Source organism: Pseudochaenichthys georgianus, chromosome 1 (assembly GCF_902827115.2).
Source record: "Pseudochaenichthys georgianus chromosome 1, fPseGeo1.2, whole genome shotgun sequence".
Taxonomy (NCBI): domain Eukaryota; kingdom Metazoa; phylum Chordata; class Actinopteri; order Perciformes; family Channichthyidae; genus Pseudochaenichthys; species Pseudochaenichthys georgianus.
The window spans coordinates 5,302,951-5,324,402 of NC_047503.1; the positions used below are offsets into that span (position 1 = coordinate 5,302,951).

Consider the following 21,452-nt stretch of genomic DNA (forward strand, 5'->3'; position numbering starts at 1 on the left):
TTTTAAGCAGCTAAGGAATAGCTTCACTTCAAATGTCAAAAGTGCAAAGTCGAAGTACTATTTGTCAGTTACCACAGAAAACCTAAATAATCCTAGGAAATTTTGGAAAGCAATAAAATCGATATCCACCGGCGATATCCGTAATGAGCTACCTCCGTGCCTTACCACAGCATCTGGCTCTATATCGGACAGGGCTACTATGCTAAATTGCTTTAATGAGCATTTTGTGTCCTGCGGTTCTATGTTTGATTCTGTTTCTAACTCTGCTTCTGTGAACACCCCAATCCGTGACTCTGAACAATGTGGTCTGGAAAACCCTTTCAGTTGTACTCCTTTTACTGTTAATGTTGTTCATGAAGCCTTATCCAAGCTAGATCCTAAGAAACCGGCCGGCCCGGACAGCGTAGAACCTTTCTTTTTAAAGATAGCTGCAGATTGTATTGCTCCACCTCTCACTACTCTTTTTAACCTCTCCCTCAGCACAAATGCAATTCCAAAAGTATGGAAGTCTGCTTATGTCTTGCCTTTACTGAAAGGAGGGGAGGCAACTATTTTAAATAACTATAGGCCAATCTCTAAATTGTCAGTTCTGGCTAAGGTGCTCGAACGACTTGTGAGTGAACAAGTAAAGGAGTTTTTATGTATAAATGATATCCTGTCTAAACATCAGTCAGGCTTCAGAAAGCAACACAGCACCGTCACTGCAACAATGAAAGTGGTGAATGACATTACTAGTATTTTAGATAATAAGCAGAGTTGTGCAGCTTTATTTATTGACCTTTCAAAAGCGTTTGACACCGTCGATCATCACATTTTGAAGCAGAGGCTAGCCAGTATAGGCATGTCCAGCCATGCAGTGGGTGGTTTGTGAACTACCTCTCTGAAAGGTCCCAATGTGTTCATTTTGATGGACTGTCTTCTGAGTGGTGAAACATTTCTAATGGTGTTCCCCAAGGTTCTGTTTTAGGTCCACTTTTATTCTCCATATATATCAACAGTTTAGGTGATAATGTGGATGAAGCTACTTTACATTTTTATGCGGATGATACCGTGATGTACTGTGCAGGTCCCTCCATTAAGGAGGCTGGTGTTACATTACAGGCTGTTTTTAACATTATCCAGACTCAGCTCTCTGAACTAAAGCTTCTTTTAAATGTGGATCAAACCAAGGTAATGCTCTTTTCAAAAGCAAAAAAGACACCAGAGCCTGTTTTTGATATTGTAACTACGCAAGGAACAAAACTTGAAGTTGTTGCCTGTTACAAATACCTTGGTATCTGGCTTGATGATTTTCTTACTTTTAAACTTCAGGTCACTAATCTGCTTAAAAATCTGAGGGTTAGGCTAGGTTTCTTCTACAGGAACAAGTCCTGTTTCTCATTTGAAGCCAGGAAAAGGCTAGTCACTGTGACCTTTTGACCTGTGCTGGACTATGGTGATTTGATATATATGAATGCACCTGCCCATTGCCTGGAAAAGTTAGATGCTGCGTATCACAGTGCTCTGAGATTTGTTACTAACTGTAAAGCACTTACTCATCACTGTACCCTGTATGCCAAGGCAGGTCTGCCTTCACTAACTGTACGGAGGCTCAGTCACTGGTACATGTTCATTTATAAAGCCATGTTGGGTAAACTACCTTTTTATATCTGCTCTCTGATCTCTCGACGAATTGAAAGTACTTATTGCCTGAGATCTCATGATGTGGTTTTATTAAATGTGCCAAGTGCTAAGACTGTCTTAGGGAAGAAAGCTTTTAGATGTGCAGCTCCACTAACTTGGAACAGTCTGCAAACCTGTTTAAAACTGAGCACTTTGGTTCCCCTGCATCATTTTAAAACTCAGCTGGGTGACATGCTGTTTGATTCTCATGGTACCTGTCACTGTAAATAGAGTTTTGTAAACTGTACCCTGTAATTTATGTTGTATATCGTCCTTATTGTTGTTCTGTTGTTTTTATGATGTTACATGTGTAACCAATGTGCTACAGGACACCCTTGAAAAAGAGATCTTTTGATCTCAAGGGGCTTTCACCTGGTTAAATAAAGGCTACAAACAAACAAACAACCACCTCCCTCCCCTTCAAGACAGCATCTGCGGTCACCGATGCCTGATAACAATGTGTGTGTACAAAACACAGAAAACTCTAACTGATATGTGCTGGGTCCAGGCTCAAGGGCGTGTGGCACTCTCAACTCTTTCCAGGACATGCCGGGGCCCTGCCTGCCAGTAGCTTTGCCGATGTGTTGATAGGTAATAGATTAAGAGTGGTGAATCATCTTTGACACAGGAAGCGCTCAAACGTTTGTGTGAGTTTATCTAATTTAGCAGTGATTCCATGTCAGCCACAGCTTGGCACAAAAAACCTGACTGATAGTGTGTTTAACAAACTTAAACTAGCTTTATTAAATGTCAGGTCTTTGGCAGGAAAAACATTTTTAATCAATGATTTTATCACTGAGCACAATCTCGATTTGATGTCTTTAACAGAAACTTGGATTGAACAAAATAACAGTGCAGCTGTTCTTATCGAATCAACCCCTCCCAACTTTAGTTTTATGAGTCAGGAAAGAATGCATAAGAAAGGGGGTGGAGTTGCTATTCTGTTCAATGATTCCCTTCAATGCAGGAAGACATCTTATGGAAACTTTGATTCTTTTGAATATGTGGCCCTTCAGCTGAAATGCTCCTCTCGAGCTCTGTTCCTAAATATCTATAGACCACCCAAATACTGTGCAAGCTTTTTTGATGACTTTACTGAACTGCTGTCTATAGTGAGTATTGACTTTGACCGTCTAGTCATTGTTGGTGATTTTAACATCCATGTGGACAACCCCCAGGACAGAGGGGCTAAATAACTGTTTTATGTTCTTGATAGCTATGGACTGATTCTGACAATTTGACCCTGGAAACTACACAAAACGATGTAATAAATGTCATGACAAACCATCTGATTGTAAAAACGATTTACTCACTTAACCATATCTGGACCTAACTGGCCCTAAATCCAGAAATTGGTCCATTAGGTTAATGATAAATAAAGACAGACCATGTTTACATGAATGCAGAAGCTGTATTTGATCTTTACCTGGTGCTGACCCTTGACTAGAGAGATCTAGAGTGAGTAATAATATGGGAACATCAGTTTGACAACAAATGAGCAATTATATAAAATATTAATTATATTGTCTTTAAAATAGGCTGATAACACAGTATAATGTCAGCTCTGGTTCATTATAAATGTGTGGCTTCTCAACTGTAGAGAAGTAGACTATTTGTTGTTTGTGATCAAAAATCTGCAGCTTTGTATAGTTTCATTTGTTCTTTTGGGGTGGAGAGAAAATGTAAATATAAAAGAGTATCAGCAGCCAAGCAGTTGCAATTTGTTGTAACTCTATCTACTGGCCAGTAGAGGTCCCTGTATGTTAAATATTTGCTTGATCAAACTCTGCACACCTACTTTGAAAATATATATAACTATAAACCGTTTTTATTCCCTAAGATTCAAAATAAAAGAGGCTTAATGATTTTTATAAAGGAATATCCACTTGTATCTGTTATTATCTTGTTTTTTTTCAAAACCCTCTCCGTAGTCTGTAAGCTATTTCCAACACAATCACCAAGGACAAGACTTCTACAAGGATAGAGGGCAGAGAAATAGGTCACTTATTTATTTATTACATACATTACATGTTATACTTGTTAGACGCTTTTATCCAAAGCGACTTACATACTCAATACTGTGGACAATCCCCACAGGAGCCATTTTGGGCAAAGTGTCTTGGCCAGGGACAGAACAACATGCTGACTGCAGTGGGGTTTGAACCTGTGACCCCCTGATCCGAACACTAATGCACTAGACCACTGCGCCACACGCCTACATAAGATGATTATTTTATGACTTTATTGTAGTGTTGAGAGTGCAGGTAATGAAGTGAGAAGGACTACATGAAAGTTGAACAACAATGTGAGGGTTGATTACCAAAGTGTATACAAACCTGGGTTGTTACACTACCATCGTATTTGCCTTGATTGTATACGATCCATTTTCACTTACTACTAACTAAGGAAGTGCTGAACCGCTGAACAACACAAAACATCAGGGCTTTTTGCAACCTTGGTTTAATCCAATTCAATCCATCTGTGATGTTTACTCGTGCATTTTTCATGTTAACAATTGAACACTTTTGGTAAATATCCACTATTTGCCTGACAACGATAAGCCTTTAAAGGGTCATGGCTAGATGGTCACCATGGATTTGGGAAACATTCATCAAATGGTCAAACGAGCTAAACGATACCCCTAGATCTAGGTTGAGGGTTTGCACTGATAATGAGTGGTATAAGGTTAGAAAAGGTTGTCTGCTAAATGGTAACTCTTGATCTAGCAAGTTTTGGCTAGACATTGACCTCAAATGGTTACATTTAGGACAGGGCATCACACACAAGCCGTGCAAAAGTTTAACGACAGATTTTCAAAATTCTATGAATAGCATCATGATTTTGCTGGAGTCAAGAGGTAACCGGTCTATAAAGATGGACGCCAACCCTGTGCCAGGTTCTGTTAGAGGTTTCTATCCGTTAAAGGGAGTTTTCTTTGCTACTGGCGTTAATGGAGGAATTCTATGAAAATCATACAGTACAGTCAATTATGACTTGGGGTCCGATTAGCAACGTTGACCAGAATGGAAGTCTGAGTTGGAACAAAGACTATGCCCTCATTGTTTCACAAGTAGCAAGTTCACAAGCTAATTTTAAAGGTGAGGTAGGTAAGAATGGAGAAACCAGCTCGAGTGCGCTAGAATTTGAAAGTGCACAGCCGGAGTAAATCTGCCACTTCCTTACAGAGCCCCTCCTCCAACACACACGAACGTGCACATGACCAATGAGGGCACGAGATAAGCTTGTGCACAGATGGAAGGCTGACAGGCAGGTAGGCCATCCAGTTACTTTAGCCGGGCCGGCTCAGATGATTGGTCGTGCTTTTTACAGTACTACGGCTTCAACAGATGACATTTTTTAATGGATTTTTTGTCAAAGCATTTAAGATATTCATTGCTATCGGGATGTTAAGAGCATTCCATGGTATATAACAAAAAGTGTATCTCGAGCCGGTTTCTCAAACTTACCTACCACACCTTTAAGCGAATAAAAAGCGTGGACGATAGCTGATGGGTTCCCAGTTTGAATTTGGATAATGTGTTATTTGTTTGCTCCACACAGACTGTTTACATGTTTGGCAAAAGCCTGCTTCAACATGATTGGTCAATACTACTCAGATAAAGAACATTCCAATTCCAAAATCTTATACCGTTACCTACAAGTTCTGCATTCATATTTTAACATCTGTTTATAGAGGTTGGTGGTTTACTTTGTTGTATGTGGATCACGTCCTCCATATTCTCCATGCAGCCCAGACACTATCTGACCATACAATATCATTTATGATGTAACAGCTGTTGTTCTTTAACATTTGGTGTGTGGGAGATTAGTGTCGGATGTAGGCTTACCTCTAGCCTGCCCTTTAATGCTATCAGCCACTGCCATCACGGCTAAACCTCTTGTTGTATTTAACTCAAGCCATACAAGTGCACACGTATTTGATCTGCACAGTATCTGCAACACTGCAAATATAACGTCAGTAAACCATTTTGTACATGCATATCTAATCACTTCTGTATTTTTCTCAATGTATGAACCACTTACTGTAAATGTGTTTGAGTTTTTCACTTCACTTCAATTCAGTTTTGTTTTTTTGTTTTGGGCAGCTATTATTACTTCATGGGATACTTGCACGGCAACTTTCTTAATTGACTCTTGTTTAAAGTTTTATTACAGCAGTGGTCTTGGGTTTCGGGTGTGTAAGTCACATGTAGGATCAGTGCTTGTTTTCAAAGCACAGAGATCACGATCATATTTCAACGGCAGCATTGATTACCTATGGCCTAAATTGGATCACACTGTCTCATATTACACCAAGGTATTTTGAGGCTTGGTATCTTGACTAGGTCACCCACTTTTGAGGGGAGAAGACACCAAGGGCACTTCACTCTCTAGGATTCTGAACCGCTTAAAGAAAGAGAGGGCTGTAACTTTGATGTCACTTATTGCTCTCCATGATTTAAAAATGAAAATGTACACATAAAGGATGCTTTGCTGGTAATCTCAGCGAGGAGGCAACACTTTTTTCAACAGAAAGCCTGAGTTTTACTCCTGGAGGTGTGGAGTCTGTATAGGGCATGTCTAAAGATTTCACCCTAGGAGATGTCTCTGCCTCTGATAGTTTATGAAAATGAAAAAAAAGTTTCTCCTGTGACTCTTCCAACTTCATGAAGGGGCAGTTCTTAACATCTGGATTGTCTCTTTAATTAATGAAACTTAATGTTACTGTCTGTCAAAGCTCAACTTCATTTTTGGTCAAAATGCTCAAGTATGACACAATTTCCCCCTTATGATGATAATTTAATATAATACAAATGGAAATAATATGAATTAAAATGGAAATACAATTTTGGAATGGACTTAAACAAAAGCATGCCATAATCTATAGAAACACACTTTATAAAAAAACATTAAATAGGATACATAAAATGCATAACACAATATGGAAAACTAAAACTGAATGAATAATAATTATAATAATCCAACACAACACTGGAAACGTGATATGTTTTCAAGATAAAACTACTTAAAAACTGCTAGTGGATCGCCGGAGCTGTATTAGATTAACATTATTTAACATGCTTATTGTAGTTGTAAGTGCACTGCCTTGCGGCCATCCTTGATGGAGCATATGTCCTATTTTACAGGAGAGGAGTGAGCAGAGGGTCGAGTTGTCGATTCTTGTTCTGTTTTCTGTGACTATCTGCCTCACCCTCTCAGACTTTCAGTTGCGAGCGCTACTAGAGACGCGCTACCATGGAAACCAAACAATGGTGTATGTGTAATAAAGTCAGAGTGGAAACAGTCCTGAGTAAATCTGATTTTGTCAGAAATCGGGAGAAATGCGGGAGAAATATGACCCCGGGAGGAAACCGGGAGAGGGCAGTGAAATCGGGAGTCTGCCGCGAAAATCGGGAGGGTTGGCTTATGAGGCAATACACCTGTCCTCTAGTGAGTGGCACAGCCCTTCGAATATTTTTCTGTGGCCCCCCTCAGTGAAAAAAGTGTGGACACCCGTGCTTTTACTAGTACTTTTAGCTAATAATACTTTGATTTTACTAGTTACAGAATATTCCTAACTCTGGTACTTCTTCTTTCACTTAAGAACAAGATCTAAGTATTCTACTTGTTCCTTCTCTTGAGGATGTGTGGTCGGCAGACAACTCCCCTGAGTTAAAGTGGGCGGAGCCAGGGCAGCACAGGCATGAGTGAGAGAGAGGAGGGGAGAGCCAGAGATACTCTCCCTCTGTGCCCCGACACTTCATCCATTTACGCCTGATATAACACTGGACTACTTAGTATTTTTGCTCTTACGATGTCTGCCAGTGTCGGTCTGTGAGGAGGACTTGTCTCACGGTTATCCTGTTAGCTGCTTACTCCGGCTACATGGCCAGCTAGCACAACAAAGCTAACTGCTGTTAGCTTCTGGCTTCATCTCACCCGTAGCCGGCGAAGTGAAGAGTCGAGAAGGGGAATGGCAAGAGTTTGCTCGGGTAGCCCTTCCAGAAGAAACAACGACTAACCAGAATCAACCAACCTCTATTTATCTACTTATTTGAATCACCGGTAAGCACCAGTTATATTATTTATGTCAGGTTAGCAGCTTATTGTATAAATTGACGCTAGTTTGCCGGCAAAGTCTCAATTATCACACATTGTTATTATGTGTAAGCTAACGTTAACAAGTCCGCGTGGAAAATGTCGTTATCCCCTGTCATAGTCGTTGAAATAATAACACGTTTAGTTTAATTGTTAGCCATAAAATGTAAAGATTTCAACATGTTATTTGTACGGGTGTCTTTTAGTTTGAACTGTTCAACGTTACAGCCGGTTCTAGTTGACAGTTGGTGTCACTTAAAGTCCCTAGAACCAGAGGTGGAAGAAGTACTCAGATTACTTACTTAAGTAAAAGTAGCAATACTTCAATGTTCAAACTCTGTTACACGTTAAAGTACTGTATTCAAAATTGTACTAAAGTAAAAAAGCATTAGCCTTTAAAAATACAAAAGTATTTGTATTTGTCCAAAGTAAAAACACTCGTTACTCAAAATGGCCATTTTAAACACCAGATGTTTAAAAAATTTGTTTATTGATGCATTAATTATTGATCACGTTAATGTTGTACTTTGTATGAGTTGAGTTTATAAACTAATGAGTATATTACTTAGTTAGTATAGTATATATATTACTTTACATACTAATGGGTAGCTCAACCTGTAATAATAATACATTATCATTTGACATTTTGTGTCGATTTATATATAGAGTAACTCCAAATAAATCTGCAAAGTAACTAAATATATAACAAATGTAATGGATTACAAAGTAGAGTATTTCCTTACAAAACGTAATGTGAACATTACGTAATAATTCAAGTAAATAACAAGCACCTCAATTAAATTACAGTACTTGAGTAAATGTAATTAGTTACACTACACCACTGCCTAGATCGCATAATAAAGTAATTGTCTTGTTTTGACGTGTCTTTGAAGTTGCTGACAGATCCTGAAGCATGACGGTAAATATGTATTGCAGTTAGTTGGATATAGAGTAATACTGTGGTTTGTTTTTATTCTGTTTGTCCTAGCCCGGTTGTTATTAGTCTTCCTAGCCTGGTGCTAAATAAATAAACTTGCCTTGCCTTCCTGCCCAGGGGCCTCATTTATAACGCCTTGCGTAGGATTCACGTGGGAAGGTTGCTTACCTAGTACAAAGCAACAAAATAGGTAACAGGGTGTTTCTCAATCGCGAGGATGTCACTTCCTTCAGAAACGAAGCAAGTATGCTTCCAAGCCACAGCTTCGGAAAACGAAGAAGAATGGAACAGGCTAACAAGTGTGCCACTATCTCTAACGGTTTCAACATAAACTGTGCCGCAAATAAATAGCCTACCTCACGATGTCTATCTAATTATGAACTTGCTTTACTTTCACGGAACAAATTTTTGGTGATAACAAACAAATGTAACATATTTACCAACACATGTTCTACGCCACTACATACTTACATTTAAATGTGTGAAGCGTCGGTTCAGCCATTCTCCGCAAGGGTTTTTGAAATTGGTCCGTGCGCAAAGCATTGTGGGGATTTTAAGGACGCAAAGTCTACCCATGTGCAGCGGTGTTCGGTGGAATTCCAAGTATACTGGAGATTGGAACAGTCCTTCGGCGGCACTCGATGACGTAGCATCCTTGAAATATTGGCTTGGAAGCCAGTATCCTCGAGATTGAGAAACGGCCAGTGTCAGATTTTGGTTATTTTGGGGAGATTGAGATAAATTATATTGTTTGGTGGATGCAGTTTGAACCAGAGTAGCAGCATGGAGGTCGGATCATCATCAAAATAAATAAATAAGTGGTCCGAAAAAGGTTAATGACAAAAACAATACACATAGCCTTCCTCAGGCAGTGTGTTTGTACCGGGGACAGGAGACACCCCCTTGATGAGAAACTAAGAAATGATCGGGGAATCCCTCCGGAGTGGAGTCATGACGACTGGATCTGAATTATTGTTTTGTATTTGGTGGTTTGTGTCCCAGCTGTCGGTCAGCAACTCTTTATCCATAATCCACCAGATAAAGGAAATACAACTAATGTGTTGTGTTATATTAGCTGTACCATTGACCACATGGTGTTCTTAGTTTCCATACTGTGTTTTACTACCGACTTATCAAGTAGGCGGCGAATGGCATAAAACATGATTAAACATGATAGTCGGCTATATAAAACCATGCTCGTATCTATACAACTTATAGAAATGCAAAACGGCGTCAGTTTAGACGTAATTCTGTCCTCCTGCTTGCTGCATAATTTATGAGAAAACATTTCATAACATTAACACAACATATTCGAGGTGGTTTTAAATAACATATCCGTATTTATTTATTTCTCCAAGTTATGTTTTTGTGTGCACTGAGGAGTCGCAAACAGGCGTTTGTTAAATCATTTTAAGATTGGCTTTAATCAATGTTTGAAAATGAATTCTTCATATATGATAAATGAGAGGTAACATTTTATTTATGGTATTATTTCCACATATTTCTCTCCATTCTTCCTTCTGCCAACGGTGTCGCAGTTTCTCGTCTCTCCCGTGTTTGTGCTTAGTGCGTACGCATGGGTTAGAGTTTGCGTGGAGGACCGCACATTTTCCCGTCAAGTTAGTATTTTAGGGCGGTGGTGGCGAAGTCGATAGGGACTTGGCTTGGCAACTGCAAGGTCACCAGTTCAAGTCCCGGCAAGACCAAGTGCTACCGAGGTGTCCCTGAGCAAGGCACCGTTCCCCACACTGCTCCCCGGGTGCCGTTCAAAATGGCAGCCCACTGCTCCTAACACTAGGATGGGTCAAATGCAGAGAAACAATTTCCCCACGGGGATTAATAAAAAAAAAAAGTCCATCTCTTTTATAAATCGCAAACATTGCGTAGAAACTGGCGTACGCCATCTTTTTAGCGTATATCCATTTTATAAATGAGGCCTCTGATCCTTCTGTAAGTAGTGCTGGGACTTTAGCTCACCCCCTACTAGCAACCATGTTCCTATCACTGCATTGCAGGAGTTACAGACATGCCGAACAAACAAACACCTAACATGAAATTCAAGCCTCACTTCTGGAAATATTCAAGGAGTGAGAATAATCTTTGTTTCATCACCACTTTGTGTTATTCAATAAAACACGTACGTCTTAACTTATGTGCAGGTGACTATAGTATTCCCTTAATTCACACGTTTCATCTTTAGCCTCTGCTCCAGAATCTGCTGTCTACATTACAAAGATTAAGCACCACCTTTTTTTGTTATCATAACGTAGAGTGTTTTTGTGTGTACCTGAGGTTCTACAGAGACAGTAGATGGACTAAGCTTAGTAATGTTCCCATTAGTGTGCATTGACAAGCCTTTGCAGTGGCCTCTGTTTGATGAGTGGGGGGGGGGGAGGCTGGTGCATCCATTGATCAGTGACAGTCCCCTTCTGCCGCCCATCACTGTACATCGTTTTCTAGTTCTTCGGGCTGCCTGCCAGAACACAAACGCACACACACAAGCACCTGGCATCATTCAAGCAGCCAGCCAAAATGCACATTAACTTAATTACACACTAAGTTTACTGTTATAGGGTCAGATGCTGTCATATCGCACTCAGCGCACTTATTGTGATGATGCCAGAGTGAGTGAAAGGCAGCCTTTGATGTGATCATTGCTCGTACTTTCTTCTCTGATTTCTTCCTTTACCTGTTCAGGTTGTCGGTGTCACTGTAATCCCCACCATGGTGCAGAAGTACCAGTCGCCAGTGCGGGTGTACAAGTACCCCTTTGAGCTGGTGATGGCGGTAAGTGTCTTCTCCTGTATTTACAGTCAACTCCGTCCAAATGAATATTGCATGTCGAGGATTCAGAGTTATGTAATGCTGGTGTGTGGGCGCCAGTGGCGGTTCTAGACCAATTTGACTGGGGGGGCCACTGGGGGGCCAGTTATTTTCTGAGGGGGGCACAATAAATGCAGGACGAAAAAGAGAACTAGACAGTATGAAGTAATTGCGCATAAGAAAACAATGCAATACAGTTATTGGTATTTGTTTCAGTACACTTATTTATTTCAGATATATCTTATAGTTACTACTGTTAGCTTCAGCTTAAGTTATAGTACAATTTTTGCACTAACACCATATCATATTTATATAAAAATAAAGGCAATGAACAGTTAGATCTCTACTTTACATCTACAATTACACGGATATAGTTTAACTCGCCTTCAATTATCGTGGTAGTCTCTCGAAACGTAGGTTTCAATCAGTCTTTCTTGGATGCAACAGCCTCTGATAATCTGAGATGAAAAGTGTTTGTTTTTCACACGCTTCAGCCGGACAGTGAAAGTGAGTGCACCGCTCTAATGGGTCCTGAGTGCACCGCTCTAATGGGTCCCACTAGAATGACATTAGTTCCGCCTATTCCGTCATTCAATAAATCGTGTAATAAATCATACATTTTTCATTTTTTTCACTTTTCATTTTTAGGGGGGCCACAGGGGGGTCAGAGGTCAGTGTTAGGGGGGCACTGCCCCCCCCCCCCCCCCTAGAACCGCCCCTGGTGGGCGCTTCAGAGGTCACCCCTGGAAGGTAGTCATCTGAATCACACACCGTGCATTTGATTCTCATAGTCAGACTTATTGTTTCCACATCACTGATCTAATGTCCACAACGAGTTCAAGATAAGTCTTGGCTACTAGCTGTACTGTCAATGTTGTGTTAGTGATCTGCATGACGTGCAGCAGCACTACCAGAGCAGCTCCTGATAACAGTGACGTTATAAGCCTAAGGAAATATTGAAGGTTCATAGATTTTTTTTTAAATAAACCTTGTACAGACTGTATTTACATGTTATGATGCATTCCTCATAATGAACACATCTTAAAATCAGAATAAGGTTTTTATTCACAGTAAATATAAAAAAAATATAGAAAACTTTTAACCCACAATTGAATCAACACAGCACCGATTATACTGACACACGGTGCTACATTTAGTTGATTAAAGGGCCCTATTATCCAATTGTTCAGGTTAATATTTGTATTATTACAAATATGAACCTGAACAATAATGTATGATTACCTGTTTATTGTGCAGCAAACATGTGGAGCTGTATGTGTTGCTTGCCAGTGTGATCACAGCAACAACAGCTTCCTTCTCAGACAGGCCTGTGATTAAGCAGGTGTGTAAATCAGGAGGTTATCGCTGCATGGCACATACCACTAACACGCTTCCTCACGTGTGCTGCTGAGGTGACCTACTCTGTGAGGCACTGAGATCTGCTTGCTGAGGTGTGAACGCATTGTTCTGTGCTTCGGCACACAGCATCCGAATATACAACACAAATATAAGTTCCACTGAAGATTGGTGACAAAAAAAAAACATGTGCCTTGCATGACATTTAGCGGCCGCCTCGTTTCGTGTTGTTTCTGAGTCATGAATGTTGAGTTTAGAGAGACCGTGGATTTGCATTTCCTTTTCTTTTCTTATTGCTCTTTTAAAAATGGGCACTCTCAGCAGTATTTCTCCTCCAGTCCTGGCTCTCTTGCACTAGCTTTTGTGCTGTCGGCGAGGGATGGGTTGGGGGTTTCACCGGCTGAAAGCTTCCTCAAAATGAAACAAATAGATAGTTACTGCAGTGTTGTCTTTTCATGATAACAATGGATCAGGAAGACAATGAGAGAGAATGGATGTTCTTCATCTGTTCCCACCGTTTCACTGTGCTTTTCGCTTCATGACCTATAATCTCACAGTGAATGGATGGTTTACTCAGCAACGTGTTGACCTCAGCTGCTGTTTGTCAGTAATGTGGTGTTGGCGCACGCCTGCAGAGTCATGGCCTGGTTATACGACTGAATTTCAGCCGAAAATGCAGTATCATTTTCCGCAATATGGCTATGCTTCCTTCATTCATTGAAATGACATCCGATAACCAGGAAGTCACTTGGGACTTCCCTTTGACAGAATATCATGTTTTTGTTGCTGCTTCCTCTAAATGGAAATCAGGTCTCTCCACCAGCAGGATGCAGGGAGACTAAATCTTCTTAGCACAAGCTGGATTGAGCACTGGGCAGATGTCTATAAATAGAAGGCTGGTCCCTACACCTGGGTCTATGCATGCAGCGGAAGTGAACAGTAATTAAAGCAAAGCAGATTTACAGGATTTGTAAGCTGGAGATGACCCACCTTGTGTGTTTTTTTGGAGATGCGACAGGCTTACCTTTTAGCACAGGGTGATTTTAAATCTAGTCCAGCAGCAAGATAACAATGTGTGCTTTGTGATGTGTTGAATATCGGTTAAGAAACAAGCAGTGTGATCCACATGTTTTTATTTCCTAAAATGTATACCCCAGTCAGTTTGGTGCATCTGGAACTTTCTTCCCTTCTTGTGACTTTTCCCCTCAGTGGGTATTTTTTCAGACGCTGCAGCACAGACTTAATAGTGCGTCACAACCTTGCTCCTTCTTTGTATTGAAAAGCGACATGTTCCCCCCTCTACCTTCCTCTATAGCTGCTCACCATTGCAGCATAGTTGTGACACACTGTCCTGCGCTAGTGGGAAACCATCACAGAACGATGTGACTGAAATATTTGCCTGTAATGGCTTCTCTCTTTCGTCTGGGGGGGGGATCATAAAGGACATTTTGCTTTGAGGAATTTGATGTTCTCTTTCCACTTTACTCTGTTGTTTGGGTACTGTGATTACTTTTAAATACCCTCTACATTCCCCTGATAAAGCCTTCTTTTAGATATAAGAAATGATATCCCCTCTCTTGGCCTCAAAGAGCCACTCAGCTCACTGACAGGTGCTCAAAGTATGTCAACCTCCAGCTAATTCTGCTGCTGCTGTGGCTTGAGTGTACTGTTGCATAAGTCATGCTCGGATCTCAGATGCCCTTCAGCTGTTTTTGTTCTGCAGTTCCAGCTTTGAACATGTTATTCCCATTTTGTCTCCAAAATCTACTTGCTCAAAGTCTATTTTTTTCTTTCTCCTAATAACATTGTTTTACGTAATAAGTTAACATAGGATGAGATAAACTTTCATTGATCCCCATAGAGACATTTAGAAAATCAATAAAGAATCAGAATCAAGTTTATTGCCAGTTACGTTTACACAAACAAGGAATTTGCTTTGGGGTCTGGTGCTGCAACTGTTTAAGAAAATAGGTTGCAACAGTAGGTCAGAAATATAAAGATAATAAAAAGAAATACTTTTTAATTATTACAAAATAATAAAGAGAAGTATTTACTCAACATTTACATTTAAATATACACAAGAACCTTAAATGCTAAGAAAAACTAAAACACATAGGAAAATGAATATATGGCAAACTACAGTGTATTATATATATCAGTGTGCATAATAATGTTTGTGGGGTGGATAGAAAGTCAGTGTCAGTGGGGGGGCCTTGTTGATGAGGCCGGTAGCAGAGGGGAAGAAGCTGTTCAGGTGGAGAGGGGTTTTGGTCCTCCTGCCAGAGGGGAGGGGGTGAACAGTCTGTGTCCAGGGTGGGAGGGGTTGGCCTCTTTCTTCCCTGCCCGCTTGAATGGTATCAAATAAATATGGAAAAAACCTGAATATTAACTTTAGTCTTTGTTATTATTTAAGTAAGTTAAAGAACCAATTTCCATAAAATCATTGAAATTCCTGCTTTTCACTTCAGCCCATAAATGTCTCCATTTTTCTTTCTCGTGAGTGCCTGATGGGTATTGCACATTTCCACTCAATAACCGGTTTTAAATAACAAAAAAGTCCTAAGTTATTTGTAATATCTTTCTCCCTTTTTAAAGTAAGTGAAACTGTTGTTTTGCCCACATACAAACGCCAGCCAACTACATTGCTAATGGCAACGCCTGCTTGGGCCTTATCGATGCGGCAGACGTTGAAAATCAACAGCTACTCCGATTTTTTTTTCCAATCACCTTCAAGATTGGGCAGGTGAGTTATAGAGGTGGCAGTATTACTTGCAATCAAGTTGACGCAATATATAAACATAACGAAATAATTTTTTTTTTAATAATAGAAAACAGCAGCCTTGAATTACTGGGTGGTGTTGCTTAACTTGTTTGCCTTTGTTTACACGCCATACAAATAAACTTAACAGGTCTTTACATGACAGTTAATCAAAGAGTCCGCTGTAAAGGGATTTATTGCAGAAACACCCGATGTTAAGGATTGCGTGTCACTTAAAGAGGCCAGCTCCTGATAGTACTGACTAGATTAGGATGGCGCCAGAGTGAAACCCACACCACAGAACCTTCAGTGTGCACCCTAATAGGAGACCCGGGACTTCCTTTGTAGATACTGAGGTGCAGAAGGATGAGACTTTTGACCACAAGCACACAAACGCGTTATCATTGATCTTGATGGACTTGTTATTGCTTCACAACAATGTTTTGGTTGTTGAGAGGTTTGGAGTATCACTGAAGAAAGGAAGTACAGCAGCGGCTTGTTTAAATAAAAATGTCTCTCAGCCCTTGATACGGCTGCTGCATCTCAATAACAGGAAATGTAAGTGTTGTGTTGCTGCTGTTATCGCAGCGGCGCAGTCCCAGAGCCTCTGGTCTATCCTCGGGTGGCAGAGGAATTTCAAAAGCACAAAACTACTACTGTTGTTTCAGGCCTGAAGGGACAGTTGCTTCTGGGACCACTGATGAAGAATGACTTCAGTAGCACTGAGCACTGCCTCACCCTGGAATAACTTGATGCTTAAAAGACAGCTCTTTCCCTCATCTACCAGACATATATGTATGCTGCAGAGAGAGGGTATTAAAACAAGTCAATCAAAAACGTTCTTAGCTTATCCCCCTTTGTAGCTTTGGCCTTGCCCCTGTCCCAGAGAGTGTTCACAGGGGAAAGAACAGGATGTGCCCTGCTAGTGTAATGCCTGCTGCTGGAGAGCGAGTTCAAAAGAGTCTTGTAAAGCAATCATGTTTCATTGGTAACAAAAACCTTGTAAAACGCACGATCACAACAGATATTGTTTAGTAATTAGAGAAACCCGAAATCAAAGGATAAGCGGGACTTAATAGCTCACCCCGTGCCACCCGCGTCATTGCTGATGCGTTTCGACAACAACAACAATGGCGGATCACAGGGTTGCGTTCGTTCCCCCAACGCTACTGACCATGATACAAATGTTAGTGCAAAATCTACAGCTCCTCTACTACAACCATCAGCAACAATAATAATATAATAATAATCGTCATCGCTCTTATTCGCAGCTTTTGGTGTATTTTGTGGCGGAAGTACAGCGCCACTTACAGGCCCGGCATATGCACTACAGCGTGTCCAGTGTTTTCGAGAGTTTTCGTGTGGACGGACACGTTTCTTGAGCCGTTTCCGTGTGGACGGAAGACTTTTTTGAAAACGACTAAGGTTAGTTTTCGTCTCTGTGTGGACAGGGCCTGACTGGAACCGGTTGTTTGATCAGGAACAAGTTGTTACCAAAGACTTATTAAAGAGGCCCTGGTGTATTACTGAACATTATTTGTTTCCTCTAACCCAGGGTTGCACAAACTGTTCTGTCACAATTGTGTAATTGTATAGGTCAAAAACAAACGGGGACAAGCAGTGAAAACGAGGTAACGGAGGGGTCTGCGATTCTTATACAATACACTGTTTGTCAAATTCAGCAAATTTCTCATCACGGGCCGCTAGCTGTCCCTTCTGTATGTGTACCAAAAAAAAGAGTGTGTGGACTTGTAAATAAAGTGTTTGGTAGAAATGTTTTAGTTTGAAGCTTCTATGCAGGTTTTTGTTTGAAATTTGATCGTATGTGCTTTCCTTGATGTGTGAGCGATACATCGACAGAGCAAAGAAATGTTTCATAGCGGTAAAAATATTGATATTGATCGCAAAAAAAATATGGATGCTGAGGCTGAATATTGTATGAAATGAACACATGTTGGGAATTTTGAAAATGATGACATCCATCTTATTTCAATATATTCAGATTAAATGTCCATATAGCGTGAGAAAAACGTTGGCAAACCACTTAGAGATATCCAACTAAAAGCACTCGGCACAGCCACATAAAAAAAGTCTGGAGCACTCCGGAAAAGATGCTGGAACTAAGAAAAAACCTTATTAAGAGTTTGAACAAAAAAACGTTCACAGCCTTATCTGTTAAGTGGTCATCACATGACTTATGATAGTTGGTCGGAGATGTCATGTTTGAAGTTTTCGTACTGTGTTAAACTGAATCACCAGCTTTGTGTCAATTCATAGAAAACAAACCTTCCAGATCTTTCTTTTGATTCCTGTTAAAGTTAAAGCCTTTTATTGTCACTATACACAAGGTATAACGAGATGCAGAGTGCAACTCTGTCCCGGTGTGCAAAAAATATACAAACAAATACATAACACCAAAAAACACAGCAATAGGACATACAATCATACGGGGGAATAAATAGTTACAAATATTGACATAAAAAAAATAGTATATAAAGTGCATTAAAAGTGTGTGTATGTGTGAGAATGGTTACAGTTATTATTATGTGTGGTGGTTGAGCAGCCTGACGGCCCAGGGGTAGAAACTGTTTTTGAGTCTGTTTGTCCGTGACTTGAAGCTCCTGTATCTCCTCCCAGAAGGCAGGAGAGAGAACAGTCTGTGACCCGGGTGAGAGCTGTCCTTTATGATTTTATTAGCTCTGCTGAGGCAGCGGGAGGTGGAGATGTGTTCCAGAGAGGGCAGGGGGCAGCCAATGGTTTTCTCTGCCATCCTGATCACTCTCTGCAGGGCTTTCTTGTCCGCAGCTGAGCATCCTGCATACCACCCCGAGATGGAGTATGACAGCACGCTCTCGATGGTCGCCCGGTAGAAGGACACCAGCAGCTTCTTGTTAAGTCGGTTTCTCCGAAGCACCCTCAGGAAGTGTAGTCGCTGCTGGGCCTTCTTAACTGCTGCAGTGGTGTGTGCTGTCCAGCTGAGGCTCTCCGAGATGTGAACCCCCAGGAACTTAAAGGAGGAGACCCTCTCCACTCTCTCTCCATTGAGGTGAAGGGGGGGCGGGTTCTGGTCGGTGCTTTCTGAAGTCTATGATGATTTCTTTCTGTTGCGAGTGTCTGTTATGCTGCTGCCCTGACCTGCATTTAAGTTTAGTTTCTGTTTCTATATTCTGAAAAAAAATTAGTCTCGTAAGGAAATGCTTCATTCAATCTGAGCCTCAATCATGCAAATAAGGACATTTTATTCTAAGAAGCACATGTGTCTGATATATGCATAATAATAATAATAATTCCTTACATTTATTATAGCGCTTTTTCAATGACTCAAAGCGCTTTACATATACACACATATATCATACATGCAATGGTCACCACTGTGGACAATACCCACAGGAGCAAGTTCAGGTGAAGTGTCTTGCCCAAGGACACACCGGCTTTACAGACGCAGCAGCGGCGGGTTTCACCCCTTGATCATTGCACAGCGCACTGCGCCACACCGTCCATCTTCACGCCTCGAAGTCATCGAGGCGCTTTTACAAGTACACATTAGTATCATACATGTACTGTGGACATTACCTACAGGAGCAAATCCAGGTAAAGTGTCTTGCCCAAGGACACAACGGCCTGACGCAGTGGCGGCAGGAGCGGGTTTCGAACTAGAGTTCCCCAGCATTCCCCCTTGATCTGATGATCGGATGCACAGACCACTGCGCCACCCGTCCCCCGCATATCCTTGTGTGTTTTGCCTGTTGGTCTAACAGCACCAACACCCAGCTATTAGCAGAGCTCGTTACCATGTTTGATTATATTCTAGTTAAGGTAACCACTTGGGAGCCCATATCCTTTCCATCTGCTAACTCTGGCCTTGTTGCACCATGAACTACTTTGAGCTCCTTGTTCCTCCTACAACCTACAATATGTGGGTCATCCCCGCACCTTTTCCAAGTGTCGGAACGCCAACACTTTGTTTAAACGCAGACCAGCCGGTGTTTCTAAACTAGGTTCGTCCTGCTGCCTGCCGCCTTTATTTCCGTCTAGCCTGGCTAAGCGCTGAGTGGCAGTGCCAGGTCGACATTCTATCCCATAATGTCCTGACCCACTTATGGCCCGGTCTGGTTAACTCTTTTGCAACCCAGTTCTATGGCACATCAGCATTACTCTTTTGTCTTAATCCAGCTGTCTGCTTTTCAGTCGCGTATAAGACCCAATGTTCTCATCGATACGTACTAGTTCATCAAACATCTTCACTTGCCCGCACAGAGAAATGACGTTGTTTCATTCATTTTTTTTTTGGAAAGGCAGCGTGGGTCATTAAAAAAAGAGAACACGGATTAATAGAAAGATAAAACTTCGCTCATGTTACTCATTCAGACTGAGCTCCTAAAGGGAGATTTAATGTGATGAATGAAAGTACGCCGGCTGCAGTGAAATGTTTGCTGACCTAGCTGTTTAGGCATCATTAGCTTGTTGCACCTGTCTTTGAATGAATCTGTCACCGCTCTGCCCGCAGTGTCTAATTCACTTACTCGGCTTGATGCTGTTTGCCAAAAAACAATGAAGAGTTATGACCCGCTACGGGGAAAGGAGCTTAGGATCCAGCGCGCTGCTTCAAGCGCCATTAATAAGGGACCATATCATCCCCGCCATGTGACTCTGGGAGCCTATGGGAAAGACCTGGAGCCCGTTTCATTCACTGATTCAGTCATTCACCCTCTTTCCTGCTGCAAGGTCGAGATGCTGCCCCAGCATGTCCCCTCCCCCACCCTGCTCTGCCAGACACAGATAGATGTGTACGCACATACTCTTACACAATGACCCTTTAGCGTGTTTTACACTGCAACAGCCTGGCAATGGATAGTGACTCAGATCTATGCAGCAGAATTGTGACGTTATTAGGAGTGTGTACAGTATACTGTGACAGTCTATGCATGTATGTGTATGCTTTCATCAATTTTGTTATGATAATATTTGGCTTGATTTTTAGGGTCGAAGCATTTTTTTCTTTTGTGTTTATAAAATGTCTTAATGCTGGGGCTGCCATTTTGTTTTGAGTGAAATTATGGGCAAAATTACGTTTTATTCAGAGTTTTTTTTTTCCACTAACGCAAGGTAACACTGCCTTCCATGAGTTCTTTCATACGCCACAGTGTGAATTGAAGGCGACAAACAAGCCACATACATTGTCTCCATGTTTACTGCCAGTGTTCAACATTCACTGGAAATATTCTCAGAAATCGTCAACAGCATTTACACTAACCGTTAAACACAAGTTTCCTCACATTAATAAAACCGTCAAATGTTGTCCTCGTGTTGGCGGCACAGTGGCTATTCTTTGCCAGCACCTCTCTTTCCTTTACTGTAATGCAGGATATAAATATTGCTGCCGTTTCCAGTAACTAGTAACCTAGGAAGAATTCTAATCCTGGAATGGTTTGTTCCTGTTTGGAGAACAGTCAAGATGAGTAGGGCTGTGCAGTTAATCTGAAATGTTAAGAATATATTGCTACAGCGGTTGTCGCATGTGCCCAGTCACACTTTTTTCAAACTAGCTACATTTGCTGGAAGTTCAACTTTTAAGGGGCTTATTTTAAATCCATTAATTCTAAGTGTGTTTAATAACCGATGCCTTTCATCATTTCTGAAACTAGAATCATTCACAAGGGACTTCTGTTAGTAATTCTCCTTCTATTTTAGTATGTTTTCTATTGTCAGCAGCATTTGTTTGTACAAGGCAAGTCCTCGGACTTCAAATCTTGTCTTCAGTCACCATGTGGGAACATCGTTGTTCCAGCAATTCCTTTTTTGAATGAGCTGACCGAG

At 41.1% G+C, this 21,452-nt stretch overlaps 1 protein-coding gene across 1 annotated transcript in view; it reads left to right on the plus strand.

Annotated features, from left to right (window-relative positions):
- The first annotated feature begins 7,367 nt into the window (after nt 1-7,367).
- LOC117456338 (SEC14-like protein 1) overlaps nt 7,368-21,452 on the plus strand; it is a 48,762-nt gene continuing 34,677 nt past the window's right edge. The window contains exons 1-2 of the mRNA XM_034096546.1: nt 7,368-7,728; nt 11,396-11,485. Of these exons, the coding sequence (XP_033952437.1) occupies nt 11,423-11,485 (63 nt within the window). The 5' untranslated portion in view covers nt 7,368-7,728; nt 11,396-11,422. The remainder of the gene's footprint in view (nt 7,729-11,395; nt 11,486-21,452) is intronic.